The sequence below is a fragment of the Triturus cristatus genome, chromosome 3_2, assembly GCF_964204655.1.
Source record: "Triturus cristatus chromosome 3_2, aTriCri1.1, whole genome shotgun sequence".
In the NCBI taxonomy this organism is placed as follows: Eukaryota; Metazoa; Chordata; class Amphibia; order Caudata; family Salamandridae; genus Triturus; species Triturus cristatus.
This window is the reverse complement of record NC_140584.1, coordinates 1,169,434,050-1,169,453,912: the sequence shown is the minus strand read 5'-3', so window position 1 is coordinate 1,169,453,912 and position 19,863 is coordinate 1,169,434,050. Positions and strand designations below refer to the sequence as shown.

General features: G+C 46.5%; 1 protein-coding gene across 1 annotated transcript in view; it reads left to right on the top strand.

Annotated features, from left to right (window-relative positions):
- Positions 1 to 19,863, top strand: part of LOC146859371 (sterol 26-hydroxylase, mitochondrial-like) — a 152,503-nt gene that overhangs the window by 98,248 nt on the left and 34,392 nt on the right. Inside the window, exons 5-6 of the mRNA XM_085650048.1 lie at positions 11,250 to 11,413; positions 16,275 to 16,441. Coding sequence (XP_085506174.1) covers positions 11,250 to 11,413; positions 16,275 to 16,441 — 331 coding nt within the window. The remainder of the gene's footprint in view (positions 1 to 11,249; positions 11,414 to 16,274; positions 16,442 to 19,863) is intronic.

Sequence of the window (19,863 nt, the reverse complement as noted above, 5' to 3'; positions counted from 1 at the left end):
TTCCAGGCCCGTTTCATCAGCACACACTAGTACACAGAGAGCGGGCTTTAGGTCGGCCACCTTCAGCCGCTAGCTTGCTTTGGTCACCGCCCATCAACTATTGCTTGTTAAAGTGCCTTTCACAGTTTGTAGCGGCCATTTCAGTATTGTGCCGTTCTAGATTTTGCAGTAGTAAGTGTAGAAAGAGGCGCTCTTTACCACAGCATATGCAATGTAAAGTGAATGCCAGGAATCAGGCTGTTTCTAGGAAGGGACTCTTCAGGTGTCTTCTCTGTCCTCTGTGGAATAACCCCTCACTACTAGCTCTGGATGCCTCTTGGTCGCCATACTCTCTACAAATCCCTTAGATAGCACAGCAGTTGAACAGTGTGGCATCGAATGCTTTAGTTCCAAAGTATTTCACCCACAGGGTGGCATTTGGATTAGAAGCTGCACGGCCTTGTCCACTCCTATTTTTATATTTCATCTGCAATTGAAGGGAGGAAGAAAAGAGATACGTTGTGATCCCAGGGCATCATGGGTATGCAAATAGATCCTGGCAAGGCATTTTTTGTCTTGAGAACTGTATCTTTCAGGTCCTTCACAGTAATGTGAATCCGGTGTGCAAAAACAGAAGTAAAGTATGAGGGACGCCCTGTCTTCTTTTTTAATGTTGTTTATCTGTACTTGTTTTTAGCACCCATGTGTAGTACCACACCCCTGCTGACTGTGCATAATGGATGATCCATCACTTACATAAGTTTGTGTACTTAAGTTTGATTGTTGATGTTGCACTTAGGGTGATTTAGTACATAATTGTGCTTTTTCAACTAATGGGTTTTTGCTTTGAAATGTGATTTTTTTTTTTACCCAATCCACAATCCTGCCCACTTTGTAGCAAGGGAGATTTGTCATTAAATGTGATTATTTTCCTAATACTTTTCCACATGTGTGTTCACGTTGCTTCATGGACGATTCTGTACCTTAATGTTCTGTCAACCAAATGTATTCACAAGGGCATGGCTGAAAAGATGGGTTCTCAAATGTAAAGCATAGAGCAACATAGCTATGGTGACCTTTTGCCAAATACAAACCAATAGGATTGCAAGACTGGAGGCAGTGTTTGATTTGTGTAGGAGACTCCACTGAGCTATAGAGCTCCTTGTTTATTTTATTTGTATGAAACCTACCCTAAACATATGAGGGCGAGTTACTGCCCTTCATGTCTTGATTTCGACATGCTAAATGTCTTGTGTAGCCCTGACTTCATCAAGACTTAGAGTTGCCTGTCAAACTAGTCCTCCTGAGGCTGCCTGTATTGATGGGTGCAGGTGGCGAGTACATGTGTTCTGAGTTGAGCAACAGTTAACTTATCTTCTCTAAATGAATACTCCCACAGTGTTTGCCCTTAAAAAGAATTGTTAGACTTGGCTTTTTCAGTGGATTTACTCCCAGACTTTTTGCTTTTTGGACTCCTGTTTTTTATCCTGTTTTTGTTGGTTTTAGGACTCTGGGCTTTTTACCACTGCTATTCAGGGCTAAAGTGCATATGCTTTCTGTGTAACTTGTGTTTATGGATTGGTGATTCCATGTTTGCCATATTTGATTTGCTGCTAAGTCCTTAGTACAGTGCACTGTGTGTGCCCAGGACCTGTAAATCAAATGCTGCTAGTGGGCCTGCAGCACTGACAATGCCACCCACATGAGCAGCCTGTAAATGTAACTCAGACTTGCCACTGCAGTGTCTGTGCGCAGTGTGGTATTGCTATTTCAAACTGGCAAGTGCACCCACTTGCCAGACCCTAACCCTCCCTTTTCTATCATGTAAGACACCCCTAAGGTAGGCCCAAGGAAGCCCCATGGGCAGGGTGCAGTATATGTGAAAGGTAGGGCATGTACTGAGGTGTGTGGCATTTCTGATAGTGAAATACTGCCAATTTCGTTTTTCACCATTGAAAGGCCATCTATACCATAGGCTAGAATGGGAGTTTATTTATAATATTTTATAAATATAACTTCCCATTGGGACAAAATAGAAAGATGGAGTTTAGTATGCCTGAACTCCGAATGTTAAAATGCATCCTTTAGTAAAGAGGATTCTTATATTGTATGTTTGAAAATACCACTTTTAGAAAGTGGGTATTTTCTTGCTTAACCATCCTGGTTAGCCATCCTGTGTGCCTCTGCTGGTTTGTGGATTGACTGTCTGGCTTTTGAATGACAGGGGATGTGCATTCTCTCAGACGGCCACCAGGATGGGGGGGGGAGAAAGTGATGTGTGTCCTGCCTTTCCTGGATGAGTCAGGGCTGGGCTGAATAGGCCTGGTCTGCATTTAGAGTGGTGGGAGGAGATTTCTTTCAAACCTGAATGGGCCTGGTCTGCCTTGGACAATGCTGTCTCCTCCTCCTGCCGGGCAGCTGCACCAGAGAGGACAGAACTCGTTTTGGCTGGGCAAAGAGCTTCTCTGCAGCCACCAGAGAACAAAGAGAAACTGAGTATAAATATTGGGGCCCAGGCCCCAGAACTTTAGATTCCTGCTGAACGAAGGAACCTGCCAGGAAGAAGGGCTGGAAAAGCTGTTAGGAGGAACTGCCACTTTACTGCGTGCTCTGCTGTGTTGGCCTGCTGCTTGCTGCTTTTGTCTTGGGCAGGGAAAGGACTGGAGTGTACTTTCATCATCCTACTGTTAGAGTTTTCTCCAAAGGCTTGAAGTAGAGCTTGCCTCCTGTTGAAAGTCTCAGTGAGATAAAAGACTTCACAGAGAACTTGCTGGAATCAAGGAACCTGCCAAGACGAAGAGCTGGAAGAGCTGCCAGGAGGAGTACTGCCCCTTTGCTGTGTTGGTGCTTTGTTGGGTTGGCCTGCAGCTGCTGCTTCTGCCTTGGGCATTGAAAGGACTGAACTTTCTTTACTTGTGCAGAGTATTTCCAAGGACTTGAAGTAGAGCTTGCCTCCTGTTCTGAAGTCTCAGGGACTGCAAAGACCTCACCAAACTCTGGGTACCGCTTCTGGAACCGCTGTTTAAATTGCCACAGAGAAGGGAAAAGCAACCGACTCCATTTCTGGCTTCGTGTCCTGAAGGCACCGCAGAGGGCATCGCTGCATCTCGCACCGCAACCCTGGTCTCACCGACCACTGCCGCCACCACCGTCGCTGCACGCTGACCATGACCACCGTGGCTTGGGGGCACTGCTCGTAAGTCACACGACCACACCACAGTCCGACCAACGCCAGCTTCCCGCAACCGGCTCTGTCGCCTGCACCGTAATCTGTCGGCACCGCAACTAGCACCGCCTTCACTCCGCACTGCAGCCTTGGTCTCACCGACGCCGCTGGATGACCGTCACCGAGCCGCTACCTGCACGCAACTTGAGGGCACCTTACGCTGCAACTGCGACGGTTGCCACGACCTGCCCACACTCACATGTCGGCCGCAACACAAAAGGTACTGTTTACGAGTCTATTGACACCCCTGACCGACGCGGTCAGACGGAACTGTTGGATTCTTTTGTTTACAGCACAGCGGTAGCACCAGGCAGAGCTACCGACTTCAAGGAACAGCATTTTTCAAGTATTCTTGCAAAGTGCTTATTTTTAAAGTACTGTATGTTGGATTTTTGTCATTTTGGTCTTGTTTTGGATATATAAAAATATTGGATATTTTTCTAAATAGGTGTGGTGTCCTTTTTTCACTGTATTACTGTTGGTTATGTGCAAATGCTTTACACACTGCCTCTCAGATAAGCCTGACTGCTCATGCCAAGCTACCAACGGGGTGAGCACGGGTTATTTTAGGAGTGTATACTCCTTACCCTGACTAGGAAGAAGGGTCCCTACTTGAACAAAGGTGCAAACCCTTGCCAACTAGATACCCCCATTTCTAACAATAATTGATACAAAACAATTACCATTTGAAGCAAGAAGCTAAGGAGACCGTTTCTAAGGGTGGAAACTTCCTCCTCGATGGCATCTTCATAAAGCACTTCCAGTTCCAACAGTGATAAAAATAATTGATTTTATATGTAATTTGAGCCCAGGAAGCTAACACTGGCTTTCATATATCTGGGATTAAAGATACTCCCAAATAAGTAGGTGTATTAACAATACGATGATCACCCGCTGCATAATTATAATTATGATTGTTTTTTAATTTTAGTTTCATTAAGTCTATATATCTAAGATGTCACCAACCTTTTTAGGTTCAGTCTCTGTTATGCAAGCTGCAATCATTGCAGTTGTTGAGTATACCGCTGAATACAACGATATCATCCACATAAGCCAACAGCTGGAATTGAATGTCATTCACCCGTTGTTAATTGGCTTCTAAGTATGGTCAGCATAATAGGTTCCAAATGTAGCGCAAATACAGTGGAAATAGTAATGAGGAATTGGGACAATCCTGACGCATGCCCCGGTTTATAAAAGTATACACTGAAATCTGTCCCATAACAATAACCAGAGCTATTGGTTCGTCATGTAACACTCGTGCGTCGGGTGTTCTTACCACTGAATATCATTTTGTTCATAATTGTCCATAGAAAACGCGAACAAATGCCTTTTATGCATTCAGTAGTACCATAGCACCCCGTTTGGATAAGACTTTATTTAGCAGCATCAAACAGGGTGCTACCATTATTTATACGAGTGTTAGTATCTCAGCCAGGTAGGAAACTGTGTTGCTGTGTACTAAGTAACTGATCTGATTATTTTTGATTAAATTGTGGCATCAGAATTGATAAAGTGAGATTGCTCGATATGGACCCACACTCCTCCGCCGGAATACCTTTTTTCAAGAATGCTGCAATACAGATATTGTACCAACCTCTTGATTTTTCTATACCAGCCTCAGTGGTCTTAATAACTTGTAAGAACAGTGACTTTGAATATGTTGTGTTATGTTTTGTTATGTTATGCAGATTTGTAGAGCGCACAATCTCCCAGGAGGGTTTCCTGGCGCTGAGCAGGTGGGAGTCTAGCCAAAGATAGACCTAGTGGGAATACTTGAAAGTCAAGTCTTCAGTTTTTTGTGGAATTCAAGAAGTGAGGAGAAAGCTCTTATTTGTAGCAGGAGGTTGTTACACTCTTTAGGAGTGATGCACGAGAAGGCTTGGTCGCCAGATTTTTTCTGAATGCATGGGATGTGTGCAAGTAGGAGTCTGGACGAGCGGTGGTTTCTGGATGGTTTGTGAAAGCAGATGAAATTCTTGAGGTATGTTGGGCCAGTGTTATTTAGTGCCTTGAAAGTGTGGGTGAGGAATCTGAATTGTGTTAGTTAGTGTATAGGAGGCCAGTGGAGTTCCTTCAGGTGAGATGTGGTGTGAGTGTGACGTGGGAGGCTGACAGTGATTCTGGCCACTGAGTTCTGAATGGTCTGCAGCCTTCGGGTGAGTTTTATGCTGATCCTGGTATTGCGGGTGTTCCTGTTGTCCAGCTTGGTTGTGACGAGGGCTTGCATGACAGTTTACCCAGGTGCTCATTGGGAGCCCTTTGAAAACTTTTCTCCTAATAACTCTTGTAGTATTCAATGGGCATAACCTCCTCACCCGTAGCCTTTAAATAGGAATCAATCAATCGATCACATAACTTGTAAAGCGCACTACATACCCGTCAGGGTTCCAAGGCGCTGGGATGGGGGGGGTGCTGCTATTGGTTGAAGAGCCAGGTCTTGAGTTGTCTCATGAACGTCAGCAGGTCTTTGGTTTGTCGCAGGTAGAGGGGGAGGATATTCCAGGTCCTGGCGGCGCGATGGGAGAAGGATCTGCCTCCGGAAGTAGTACTCCGGATGCGTGGGACCGTGGCCAGGGCGTGGTCGGCGGAGCGGAGTTTCCTGTTGGGTACGTAGAAGGAGAGTCGACTGTTGAGATAGGCTGGTCCGGTTTCGTGGAGTGCCTTGTGTGCGTGGATCAGGAGTTTGAAGGAGATTCTTTTGTCGACGGAGAGCCAGTGCAGGTTCCTCAGGTGGGGGGTGATGTGGTCGCGGCGCGGGACGTTGAGGATCAGGCGTGCAGAGGCATTCTGGATTCTCTGTAGTCTGCTGATGAGCTTGGACGAGGCTCCGGCATAGAAGGCATTTCCGTAGTCGAGTCTGCTGCTGACGAGGGCCTGGGTGACTGTTTTCCTCGTGTTTGTTGGGATCCATCTGTAGATCTTGCGGAGCATGCGGAGGGTGTTGAAACAGGTGGAGGAGACTGCGTTGACTTGTTTGGTCATGGAGAGTTTCGAGTCGAGGATGACTCCCAGGTTGCGTGCGTGGTCGGTGGGGGCTGTGGGGGACCCCAGTGACGTGGGCCACCAGGAGTCGTCCCATGCGGAGGGGTTGGACCCGAGGATGAGGATTTCCGTCTTGTCTGTGTTCAGTTTGAGACGACTGTCCTCCATCCAGTCTGCAACGGCCTTCATTCCCTGGTGGAGGTTGGATTTGGCGGTGCGGGGGTCCTTGGTGAGGGAGAGGATCAGCTGAGTGTCGTCGGCGTAAGAGATTATGTTGAGGTCGTACTGTCGGGCGATGCGTGCTAGTGGAGCCATGTAGACGTTGAACAGCGTCGGGCTGAGGGAAGATCCATGAGGGACGCCGCAGATGATCTCGGAGGCATCGGATCGGAACGGGGGGAGGCGGTCTCTCTGAGTTCTGCCGGAGAGGAAGGAGGTGGTCCAGTCCAGGGCCTTGTCTCAGGTCCCTGCGTCGTGGAGGCGTGGAGGCGTGTGCGTAGTGTGTAATGGCAGACGGTGTCGAAGGCGGCGGAGAGGTCCAGGAGGATGAGGGCCGCTGTCTCGCCGTTGTCTAGCAGGATCCTGATGTCGAAGAGATTCAATAGCGTTATTAGCCTTCTCAATTGTAATATCCATTTCTAAACTTATTCAATGATCTTCATTGAGTCGGGGTAGCTGTATTTGAGATATGACTTGATCTACATCTTCAGAGATTAAGTCACCAGTATATGATTCTTGATAGAATTGTTGAAGTTTCTGTAGTATGTCTCTTAATATGTGTGTAGCCATATTCTCACTGAGGCAGCAACTGAGTTGTGTACACACAGCATCTATTTGCAAAAATAATCCCATCTCTTCCTGTATTTGATATCTAACTGTTTGTGTCTGTGCAATGTCAGGTTTTCTTAAGGTGATCTTTGTCGCCTGATTATCCGTATATTTCTTTTTTCTTCTATAAATCATAATTGTATATGACACCCCATTATATTGTGAGTTTCCTGGTGCAGGCACAGAGGTAATATTAGCCTTAGATTAATATTTGCCCGCAAAATGTGTTAAACTCAGCAATGTGACTAATTTTTTTTAAAAAAGAGGTGAAAAACTACTAGTAGTAACGTTACACTTGTAAATTCTGTTTTAAGAATCACATCCCCCATATTTGAAAAGTTGGAAATATGTAAGTCTACACCTATGTGAAAATCTTCTCTCAGAAATAGTGCATAGCAAAAGAGTGGAGTCACACCTAGTTATAGGAGTAAGTAAACAAGCATTTGCAATGCAATCGGTCTCGCCTTTGGAACCTTATATGTATTTAGCTATGAAGCACATTAGCCTGGGTGCTGAAACATCTTTACAGCTTTGAAAAACAAAACATAACTTTATGGATGTCAAAGGGACACTAGCAAAAGCGAGAGATAGAAATATCGTTTTAGACCCAGGGAATTATAATCCAAGTAGTTTAATTAAAGTATTACCATACAGCCACATTGGAGATTGAAAAAACATATCTGCCTAAAATACATTTGAGCAAAAAGAGAGGCTTCTGTAAATCTTAAGTCAGATAACATGATGATAACATAATGAGCTACAGTTAGACGCAAGAACAAAACATAGTTACAGAGCATGGACATGTTGTTGATAAGAAAATAAATAACAGCAGAAAGATCATGTGAGGTCATTTGTGACCAAGAACTTGATATCTGAAAAGAAGAATAAAAGGATCATTTTTGAGCATTTTAACCACATGAGATTTGGTATGTTTTTACATACCTATTCACAGTGAAACCACTGCCTGGTTTTGAAAGATGGTGCAGTTTGAGGGACATATTAATTTGCACAGACAAATGGAATACTAGTGAAATTAAATAACCATTGGCAAAAACACAAGGTGGAACCTATGCTTGCCTGTTTATTTCAAATTGCATACATGGAATAAAAGGACCAACAGTGAATCTTTCTTTGACGAACAAAGCAAACAGAATGACACAATTTTATATGTGACACAAATGTGGTAATAGACATGAGGAAATGCCCACACAGATTGGGATTTTAGAGCAGAGCACCTCAGGAGAGTGATAGTCGGTTAGACTGAACATATGCATTATCCAGTGGCAAAACATATTTTCTAAATTCAACACAGCATTGCTGAAGTGAAATTCCATATTTTAGACTTGTATAATCACCACCCAGAAGGGGCGAGTGAGAACAAAGAACGACTCAAAAGAATATAATCTAAATTAATAGATGACAAGCCTTAACACCCAAAGGCATGAACGAGACACAGAATCAAACAATGAAATGTTTTAAGTGTAAAATACACACTGATTGCACAGTCAGCATTAATCGAACAAAGAGAATAAAGATTGATTATCCGAGTGAAATTGGAATTTTGTGTGCAATGGTAGAAATAAAAGAAATCCTTTAAATAATCTCGACATTTATTACGGTTCAAGCCTCGTGGATTCTCTTGGAGGAAGTTGGGAGATGGATCCAAGGGAGCGGGTAGGCGGAACACGGGAAAGAGTTTGGGCTTAAAAGGACACGTGTACAATCTGAGAATTGGTGGACAAGGGGAGAGCAAAGTCGGAGGTTCCAAAGAGAAGGAAATAATGAAGAGGGAGCAATTAAAGGGGTCGTCCGGTGAAGAGAAAAAAAGCATTTCTCTTTACCCAGTCGTAACATTAATAGTAAGGTACGTTCCAGCATTCACCAGTGGCACATTTAAGGAGTATCGGAGAATTGATGGCTCGCTGGGGACCAAAATGCTTGTGTAAGTAATTCAGTCTGTGCCTAGGGGCATCAGTGGGGTGAACCGCTTGCTGAAGCATGCAAACGTGTAATGCGATTGCATAAACAAGTATATCGGACGCCGCAGAATACCCCGCCTCAGAATGTAAAAGTTGTAAATGTGTCACAATTAAAGACTTGCACCTTTTATTCCACAGCAGGCTCAGTTTCTACCAAGCCATGGGATATTTCTGCAACTATTAAAAGAAAAGCTCTGCCCAGGAGTGAATGTTTCTGCTGCTCTCAAGCCTGATTTGTTTTTATTCTGCAGAACTCAAAACGAGCGGTGCCCGCCCTCCCTGTTTGTTTAGAAGCAGACGGGCTCCCTGGTCAGGATGATTAAAGGGGTACTTCTCAGACCTGCTCCCCATTATTTATGAGCAAAAAAAAACACTCACGTTTTCCCACTCCATCACATGCCAAGGCCTGCAGTTAGGTGATGGGAGCGCGTCTACGCAGAAGAATCTATTCTGTGATGGGTGACGGAGGGGTACAGACACATAAACATCACGCAAACTGCACGTTTGTGAAGTGTGAACCATTAATTATATTAACCCCTTCCCTGCTCATGACGGAACCGTTCCGTCATGAGCCACGGTTGTCGTGTGCTCATGACGGAACGGTTCCGTCATGACAATCCTGCCGGCGGCCGCTCCGCCTGCGCGGCGCTGTTTCCCCGCCTGTGCGGGGCGACAACGCAAATGGGCGGAGTCATGACGGAACCGTTCCGTCATGAGCACAGCTCAACTGTGGCTCATGACGGAGCGGCTCCGTCATGAGCACAGGCCCGCCGCGCTGCCCCCCTGCCCCCCCCAGCGCTGCAGCGGAATGTCCGCAGCAGCGAAGGGGTTAAAGCGAGGTCGCACACACAAACAAATATAATTAAATCAATAAATAAATACAACAGCTGGGAGGGAGGGGCCGCTTTGTCTTCAGGTCTCCTGAAGCAGCAGATCAGAAGCAGAAAAGCAAGGAGCACCGACCGGTGACTGGCCAGGCCGGCTGTTGCTTCGCTGCTTGTGCTGTCTCTGCCTCCTACACTGAATCGCCACTGTTTTGTCACGCATGCGTATGATGTAAGGCATCTCGCGCATGCGAGACAAAGAGTGCAAATACTGCCACCAATCACAAAACAAGCGCGACCCCGGTGAGCCTCGCATACAGGAAGGGGAGTGGCCACGTGAAGAGAGAGGGGGAGCAGTAGGTAAGCCCGCGAGTGGTGCGGAAATCACACAAAACTACTTAGAAACACAAACCCGCAAAAGTGAAAGCAGGCTGGCTGGCGAGTGGTGTGCGATGTACGCACACCATGACGAGAGAGGAAAGCCATATGGCGCCTCTGCTCGTCATTGTGCGCGTAACCGCACTCCCGTCGCCAGTGCACGTGCCAGTGGGCTGAAGCGCTTCCCCAAAAGTGGATTGCATGGCGGCACGATGCACGTGATTGTGCGCATGCTCGCCATGCAATCCACTTTTGGGAGCACTTTTGGGAGCCCCTTACTAGAGTCTCGCATAGCGATTTCTACGCAATAGCTAGGTGATACCTAACAAACAAACATTGAAACTGCAATAGGACTCGTATCTACGAGAGCCCTATTGCATTTTAAACGGAATTGCAGGCATTAAAGAAGGCACGAATGGGAGGGGGTGAGGGAGTGGTTGTGGTCAAAAAAATTACAGACTGCGGGAGGGAACGGGGAGAGGCAGGGGAACAAAACTGTTTTTCTAGTAAAGGGGCTGATAGCCTCGTAAGGATAAAAATGACGACATGGACGTCAGAAGGTGGGATTAACAAGCCAAGCACCAATCTGAATGGAGAAATTAAGATTCAAGCCAATTAAAAATATGGCTGGAAAGTGGGCGGAGCTTCCCCCACTATATTGTATACAGCATCTCTCAACGAGACAGCGCATGCGCTACCTAGCCAAGACCTAAAAAGGGGCTTAACATGAGATTAATCACACAACAGCTTCTGCCCATATCTAATTATATATTACAGGTTTGCATCTCATAAAGAAATATAAAGAAGAAATAATTTCTCAACTAAGTTCTGGTGGTGCTTCGATTTTGGAGGAGGGCTCAAGACAATCGGCTACTAGAGAGGAAAGAGCAGGGAGCGAGCATGAATGATCATGTTTATGTTTGAATGTGCCAACAAATCTGTCTTTTTCTAGTCGTTTGACAGTGAATTGGAAACAAATTCTAGTCCTTCGTGGAATGAACGTTCTTGTTAACGATATTGCTGATGGTTGTTCTCTGGTGTCGTACACAGGGAAGAAACTCATTGACAAGAAGATGAAACTGATCCAGGAGCGCCTGGCGCAGGGCACCGAGGTGGAAGGCGAGTACCTGACTTATCTGGTTTCCAGTGGAAAGCTAACGCTGCAGGAGGTGACCGGAAGCATGGCTGAGCTGCTGTTGGCCGGAGTCGACACTGTACGTAATTCCTGATGTAGGTCTTGCATCCCAGCCTGTTAGCTTGTAGTCACCTGGCAGTGTAGAAGGAAAAGTCTTCCATAACAGTACGGAGCGGATTGGGATGGTGCAGGCTTTTAGCACTGTGGCTCTGGAAATTGTCTCTGCATCTACTTTCGCCTCTGGTCACTGTGGTGGGAGGCCTGACTCATAAGCTGCATATTGTGGTAGGTAAAGTATCACTGCATAAGTACTACTCACATACTACAAAGTGCAAATCTCAAAACTTGCGGCTGTGTGTCTCTGCCTCTCCTAACTTCTCTGTGCAGTAATCTTTGCAATTTTGGTGGAAATCTCAGCACATGTACACAAATTATTAGTCGGTGTCTGAAGGACCCAGTGGAATGGTAGGGAAATGGAGAATAATTACTATTAACTGGGAGGAATTTAGTGAAATGTAGTGAAACAGTAACGCAATTAAAAATCACAAAATACCTGCTTAAGTAACAGCAGCCCTAAAGGTGTCAAAACATTCGCAACTGTACTCCAGCACAGCCGTCTAGTAATTCTGCACAGCACCTGACCAACCACTGGTACTGCAACAATGGAAGCAGGGAATTAAAGTAGCTTCCTATAGCATGTAATGGTAAACACAGTTGTTATTTAATATTACAAATAATTAAAAAAATAATTTAAACTTTTTAAAATTATTTTTAAACAGTCTTAAAATTAACCATATAAATTACTTTTAACCAAGTTAAAACCACATGTACTAAATATCCAATAAAAGCAAAAATATAAGTAGCGGTGAGTACATTTTTAAATTATTGTTTAAAAAGTGATGATTATAAATTAAATAGTTTAAGTCTGTTAATATGCTGTGAAATGTTATTTTATTATTTCCAGGTTAATAATAAATACTTGAACATATTTTTGATTTATTATTGTTTGTAATAGTAAACATTATTAAAAGGTTCCAATACTTTCATATAGGAAGAGATTCACCCAGGTAGCGAGGAACCCCACTAAGAGGTGAAAAACTGATAGCAGTAACTTTGCAACTCTAAATGATGTTGTAAGAGACACCACCACTTCTTTTGCGGGGTTGGAGACATGTAAGTCTACAGCTAGGTGTAAATCTCCTCTCAAAAATGGTGCAAAGCAAAAAAGTGGAGTTACACCTAGGTATAGGAGCAAATATGCATGTGAGTAAACCTGCATGTGTATATTTACCCTTGTGGATGGGGCCAGAGCAGTTGTACTGAGGCCAAGCATACTTCCAAGCCAGGTTTCCACTGATACTCTGTGGTGCTCAGTACAAGACAGGAAAAGGGACATAGTGGGTTTCATGTAGAGAAGGGAAGACTGGTCTAACAAGGGAGAGGAAGGCTGACTCTTCGCCAGCTGACAGACCACTCCAGCTGGTGACTGGAGACCCAAGGAGCCAATGACATGTCGGCCATCAATCACCAAGAAGGCAGCAGCGGTAATAGTGGAACCAGCTCAGGACCTGCCCCATGGGGACCAATGCTCCTCAATCCAGAATAAGCTGCTCCCTTTAGTTTCTGCAGCTTGTAATAAAGTCTCCCAGGCTTCCACTTGCATCTCTTTCTTTCTATTACTTATTGTCATCTTGTATCTAAGTCTAGCTTCCCAAGCAGACACAAAGTCCCTAGGTTTCAAATGTGGTCGTTTTATAAGCTTGTTTCGCGCCTGGGAGCATGGGTGGTTAAACTAACCTCTGTTTTCCCTCCTTAGACCTCACAGTCCATATTGGGCTCATTGAATTAGATCTGGAGATGCGAGCCTCCAATGTCTTCCATGATTACTGTCTGAAGCCAGATCTGCCATAAACACTCCATGATCCTGGCTTCCAACTTGTGTAAAAAACTAAAGGGATCAACACCAGCCCATTTCATTGATATGCCAATCAAACAAGCAGAGGTTACGTTATCAATTGTACCTGCATCGGGGACTGAATATAAGTTAATGTGACTGGATGATGAGCACTGATGCAGGTCACTCCCTCCTGTAACTCCTTTGGAGTCATTCCATCACTCTCTGAAATAAGAAAGTGGTCGGTGTTACTGTTGCCACCTCTCCCTATGAAGGTTGAAGGCCGGAGGTGACCATTGGGGATACAAAAGTCTACTATGTCTAGATTATGTTTCAGCAAAAAAGCGTTTAATGCTGAGCAAGGTGAAGTGTTTGAAAAGACCCATGTTGTGTTGCATAATGTCCATAAAACCACACGCCTGTTTAGACGAAATGTAATATCAAAATCAGAATACTCCATAAGTAGTAAGAAAATAGCACAAGAATCAAAAAATGTATACTTGCATTAAAACAAAACACAGAAATTCAAAAACGGGGTGAATTGCTTGATTAGTGGATTTCCTACACCGGTTGCGCTACTTGATTCCAAGCTTGGCAGTTACTTGGTGTGGGATGATGGGGGTTGTATAAGGGGCTCTGAGACGGGTGCAGTGTGCCTTAATCTAACATATAATAGCGTGGGCACTGCTCGCACTGGTGACCCACAAGCTTGATAATAGGGACCATTGTGATTGTAATTGTTGAACCTTATTGAGAGATGCATATTTTGACTGGTAGATTAGCATTTAAAGGGACTAGGCCCATGCCGGACCTAGAAGTTACTGGGCATTGGCCCAGCCGGCTAGAGAGTTGAGGCTTCTTTTGGTGCCAGGGAGGCCACTGCTGTACCCCTTCCCTCCTCCACCTAGCAGGCCTCCACTCGTCTGTGTCTCTCCCTCTCACTGGTTCTGGACAGGATCTCTCCCAGCATGCATGAGCCCTTGGGTGGAGGAATGGAGCATTGATGCACATGTATGACACCCCTTCATTCAAGGAGACCTGCTGGTAGGGCTGCCTCATACTGCGGCTGGGCCTTCATGATACCGCCCACGCAGAAACACATCTTGACAGCACGTGCAGTGAGCACCCTCACTTCCTGATTTGGAGGGCGAGGAGAGCAACCATTGGCTGGAGCAAAAGGCACTGCACTAGGCAGCGACTGGTGTCTGCTGCCCACTGACTGCGCTTGCTGCCGCTCTGTTAAACCAGTTCTAAAAATACAGTGTTTTAGAGTGTGTGCCCTCATATTGTCTTCCCTTAAGCAGTTTTAAAGCAGCTTTTCAAAGACACTTGTATGTGCGCAAATTTCTGGAGATATTTTAATGTGGGCAGTGTGTGGCATTAGTGACTATTAGGGCAAACGTGCACAAAGCAAAAGAACAAATGAAAGAAACATGAGTGCAGCAGCAAGCAAAGCCCAGGTGGAGCGGAGCAGAGATGTCTGGTGGGTGTTTAGAAGGAGAGGCGGTGGTTGAGGTATGCAGGTCCAGTGTTGTGAAGGGCTTTGTAGGCGTGTGTGAGGAGCTTGAAGGTGATTCTTTTGTTGATCTGGAGCCAGTGAAGGTCTCTCAGGTGACTGGATATGTGGCTGTGGTGGGGGATGTCCTGGATAAGTCTGGCTGAGGCGTTCTGGATACGCTGCAGTTCCCCTTGTTGTTTTTGGGTGGTGCTGGCGTAGAGTGCATTGCTGTAGTCTAGTTTGCTGCTTAGAAGCACCTGGGTGACGGTTCACTTCATTTCGGTGGGGTTCCACTTGAAGATCTTCCGTAGCATGCGGAGCGTGTGGAGGCTGGAGGATTAGACGGCGTTGATTTGGCGGTTCATTGAGAACGAGGAGTCGAGGATGATGCTGAGGTTGCGCGTGTGGTCGGTGTGTCTGGGAGAGTTCTGAGCGCTGCAGGCCACCAGGAGTCGTCCCAGGTGGAGAGGTTGAGTTCAGGATGAGGACTTGGGTTTTGTTGGAATTGAGTTGGAGACAGCTTTCCTTCATCCAGGTGGCTGCGTTAATCTCATTGTGAAAGTTGCTCTTGGTGGCTGTGGTTTCGTCGGACAGAGAATCAGCTGGGTGTCGTCGGCGTACAGGGGGATCTCTAAGCCTTCAGAACAACCCAACGAAAGCAGAAAGGTTTGCTGAGTGGGTGCCAGGTTTGCACAATCTGCCAGTTTATTTTTTAAGAATACACTTCCAAAGTCGGAGTTTGTTCTGATAAAACAAAAAACAATGGTCCTGGTTCGTACTGATTTTTTTCTTTGTGCGTCGGGCCTACTCGGCATCGCCAAGACTCAAATGGCAATAGCAGGCAGGAAATTCTAGTGACTGTTGTCAGGCCGCCTGACATAGGGCAGGGCGATCTTCTCTTAGGCAGAACAACCATCAGGCCAAAGGTTTCTGATGGCAGAGCCCGCTGAGGCTCGATTGTCGTAAACCATGCAGTTCCCCCACTTGTAAATGAGGAAAGGTACTGCGAGTTTGCTGCGGTGGGATCACTGCTGATATATGGCGGACCTCTCATTCCACCAAACTCTCAGTCACTTTCTTTCTTTTGAATGTTATTGATAGTTAAAAGGAACTATAGTTAGATCGCCAAGACTGGAAGATCAGATCCATTCCAGAATTTCAATCCATCTACCTGATACATTTACAAAAAAAGAATCAATGCCGCCGCTCCATCAAACTCCACATGACCCCCAAGGACTGTTCAAATTAGAGGCATTAAAACTTTGCTGAGGTTTTCCTGGACTCCAACAGAAATAAAGGCAGTTGTCCTTCTGAAATAATTGCTAAAATAAGGCATTAATCAATGAAAACAGTATCTCCATGCCTATTGCTTGTATCATTAATAAAGTGGTCATGGGTAAAGGATGGTATGAAATGTTTCCTCTCTTCTTTGAGGCCTTTGAGGCAAGTGTTTCTATCACAAATTACTTCAATAGATAACTATATATATGTAGGTATTAAAGTGTGCCAAACAAAGCCCCTGTAAGTCCTTCCTTCATGTCTGTGCAGACTTCCAACACATTGTCTTGGACCCTGTATCATCTGGCGAAGGAACCTGAGATCCAGAACGCCCTTTACCAGGAAGTGATCCGAGCCATCCCAGAAGACCAGATCCCAACCACAGAACATATTGCAGAAATGCCGCTGCTGAAGGCTGTTATCAAGGAAACACTAAGGTAAAACCCTTGAGCTAAGGCAAGGAGTCCCAGGTGTGGGACTTCGGAAGATGCACATGTTTTGTGTGTGGGCAGGGTGAGGGGTCAGTCTCTAATGCCTTGATGGGCTTCAGAAGGCTGTGATGGTGAGGTCACTGCTGACCGAAGGTGCCTAGGACCAGTAAGTCCTGGGTGCTTCTGTGGTGCCTCAAAGAACACGCCAGTGACCAGCTTTTAATGAGGCATGCCCCAGCAAATTGATTCTATGTGCCCCACTATCCTAGCTTCCCCACCACATTAGACAGCAAGCTGGACACTGTGGTACTGCTAACTTTCATTTGTTTATATTTGTTATATATTATATTTAGCTGAAACGTATAGCTGTATCACATAGTGCTGACCAGATGACAAAATACAGCATAGGGCTTAGTAGGGCAACAAGGATACACGCTAGGCATGCACGGTTATAAGGTGTTCATGAGAAGGCCTTTGTAGTGCTGGGTTTGTATGAATAGGATAGGGATTCAAAAGAGAGTTGGGAGTTTGGTAGGGAACATATGAGTGGAGTCTTCATGTTTACAGAGTGCACATAATGTTGTTTACATATTTACTGGGCACAATAAAATAAATGGTTATGTAGAAATAGTAAGGAGCTAGAATTGTCACACACCAACAAGGAGCTTTGTTATGTCAGCCCTAAACCTGCCCTCCAACCCCCTGCTTTGCGTGTCCATCTACAGGGGGATCTAAGAGACAACTGGTACACGAAGCAAGCATGCCATCAAGGATTATTGGTGTCCCAGGATATCTCCTTCATGGATGCAGGCACTGCTTCAGACAAACATAACCATGTAAACATCTTAGAACGCGAAATTTGCTAGCCTGACTGCTACTAACATGGTGGAAGCACTGTCTTCTCCCAGAAAGATTCAGTGGCCAGGCCACCAAGTTCTAAATGAGGCTCTAAGTTTGGATTTGGGATGATGTGATAGTCTTATTCATCCTCCCTAACATTTGAAGCAAGACCATTTGTAGAACATACTGTGTTCATGGGGAGTTGTTGCTTCGTTGCAGGAGGGGGCCCCAACTGTACCACGAGCCCCATCAACCACCGAGGCAGGGCGCCGTCTGGGGTGTTTCCACGGCAGGAGGCACACTACTTTTTTTTTTTTTGTTGCAACATTTTTTATTATTTTCCAAATCAACAATGACTGTTCATTACAACACGGATCCCCATGTACAATAGGAATATCTCCCAACCCCAACTCGTCTCCCCCCCCCCCCCCTCCACCCCCATGTCAGTGCGCCTCTGTCCCCATACTTCTCCCCCGATGTGCCCTCCCTTCCAAGGAGATGGCACGAGGCACACTACATAGCTCAGCATAGCTCCCGCAGCGCGGGATCTGTTGCTTCACTGCAGGAGGGGGCAGGATCCGACCACAAGCCCCAGCAACCACGGAGGCCGGACGCAGCCAGGTGTGTTTCCGCACCAGGAGGCGCGCTACATAGTTTAGCCGGGCTCCAGCAGTGTGGGAGTTGTTGCTACGCTGCAGGAGGGGGCCAGACCGGACCACAAGCCCCAGCAACCACCAAGGCAGGACGCTGCCAGGGGTGTTTCCGCACCAGGAGGCGCGTGTCATAGCTCAGCCAGACTCCTCTCCATTAATTTGGATGGTCTAATCGGGGGAGTACCTGGCCTGTTCCCTCTTCTGCTCTCTGGCATGTCTATAGTATTACCCCAAAACAATGCTGGGACTCTCTCCACACAAGGACCTACAATGAATTTTACACCGACTTTCCCAATAGCCACTCCCTCCGTTATGTCCAACGGTGGGAATAAGTCCTTGCTTACAACATTACCAAAGAGAGCTAAACATGGCAAGGCATTGCAAACAGGTGACTATCCCTCTTTTATCCCCTCCCGAGACCATACATGTGTCTGTGTCTGAACCCGTGTCTGTTCTAGCACCAAGTACAGAAGCTTCAGAGGCTCCAGTCCCAACCTCGGTCCTACTCTCACAGGTTGACAAGTCTTATTTCATCGATGCCTTCAACGGCCTCCTTGCTAGCCACCTAAAGATTTTCTCAGAAAAACTGTGCTCAACGTTTAACACTGTACTTTCTCCTCTGGTTGCACATTTGGCTACTATTGAATGAAATTTGGTCGTGCTTTGTATCATCCTCTCAGGCCCCACCAAAGGAGCCTCAGTTAGTACTTCCACTAGGCACTGTGCCTCGAACAAGAACCCAAATGATGCTCCTGGGAAGCGTATTCCAACAACACAGGTCCCGCTTATTTCTAGCAATCTTCTAGCCCACGCTGATCACTCTTGTAATAAAAATCTCTGTTCGAGGTTTATGAGCTGCAGATTACACACCGTGCATAGATCGCCATCTGGTGTTGGGCCCGGATGTTTGCACTTGTTTTTGTCTTGGAAAGTCTTTGGAAGTCACGAGGTATGTGACTCCTCCTTTGGATCATAGTGCGCATGGGCTTCGGCTCCATCCCCAGATTGTTTTTTTCCGCCATCGGGCTCGGATGTGTTCTCGCGTTCCAGCTCGGAACCGTTAACGGTTTCTCTTCGACGCGCAATCCTTCCCATCTCGACGGTATTGTTTCGATCGCGTTTCCCACCACACGCGCCCTTCCACTCGAAGTCTTCGATTCCGGTCATCGACGAAGGCCTTCGGGCCGACCAGGGCCTCATCTCCGGCTCATGGAAAGGACGCCATTTAAAAAGTGTCCTCGATGTGCGTCGAAGTTTCCCCACACCGACCTACATGAGGTGTGCAACCTCTGCCTCTCACCGGAACACGAGGCCAGGGACTGTCCAGCTTGTGCCTCCTTCCGCTCCAAAAACACCATCCGGGACCGACGAGCTCGAAGAACAATGGCACACTCGTCATCTTCGATCCCCGACGACATCTTTCAAGAGGGCGTTGATGTTCCGAAGCAGGGTCCACTCAAGGAAGCCATCATCAGCGCCTCCGAAGCAGACGATTCAAACGTCGAAGACATCACTCCAGCTCAAAGGGCCGTATGTACAGACGTCGACCCCGACCCACCCACCCCCTCCACAATGTCGAAAAAGGCTTCGGTACCACCCCCACCTTCGGACCCGGGTGCACGCCGAGACACTGCTTCCCATGCCCCGCCTTCGGGCCCTGTAAAGAAGCCTGCAAAGCCTTTAGGCGACTCGGGCTCGAGTCAGCCTACCCTCGGTACCGACAAGCCAACTCCGGCACCAAAGAAAAAGGCGTCTTCGACATCATCCACGCCGACCGCTGCTCCCACACCGAAGCACTCGGCATCGAAGATCGGCACCAGCTCTTCGGCACCGACAACACCCTCGGAGCCAACTAAAAGCCGCCCACCGAAAGGCCCCGACACTTCCAAACAAAAAACCTCTGAACCGAAAAAACAGCACCCGGTTCCAACTCTC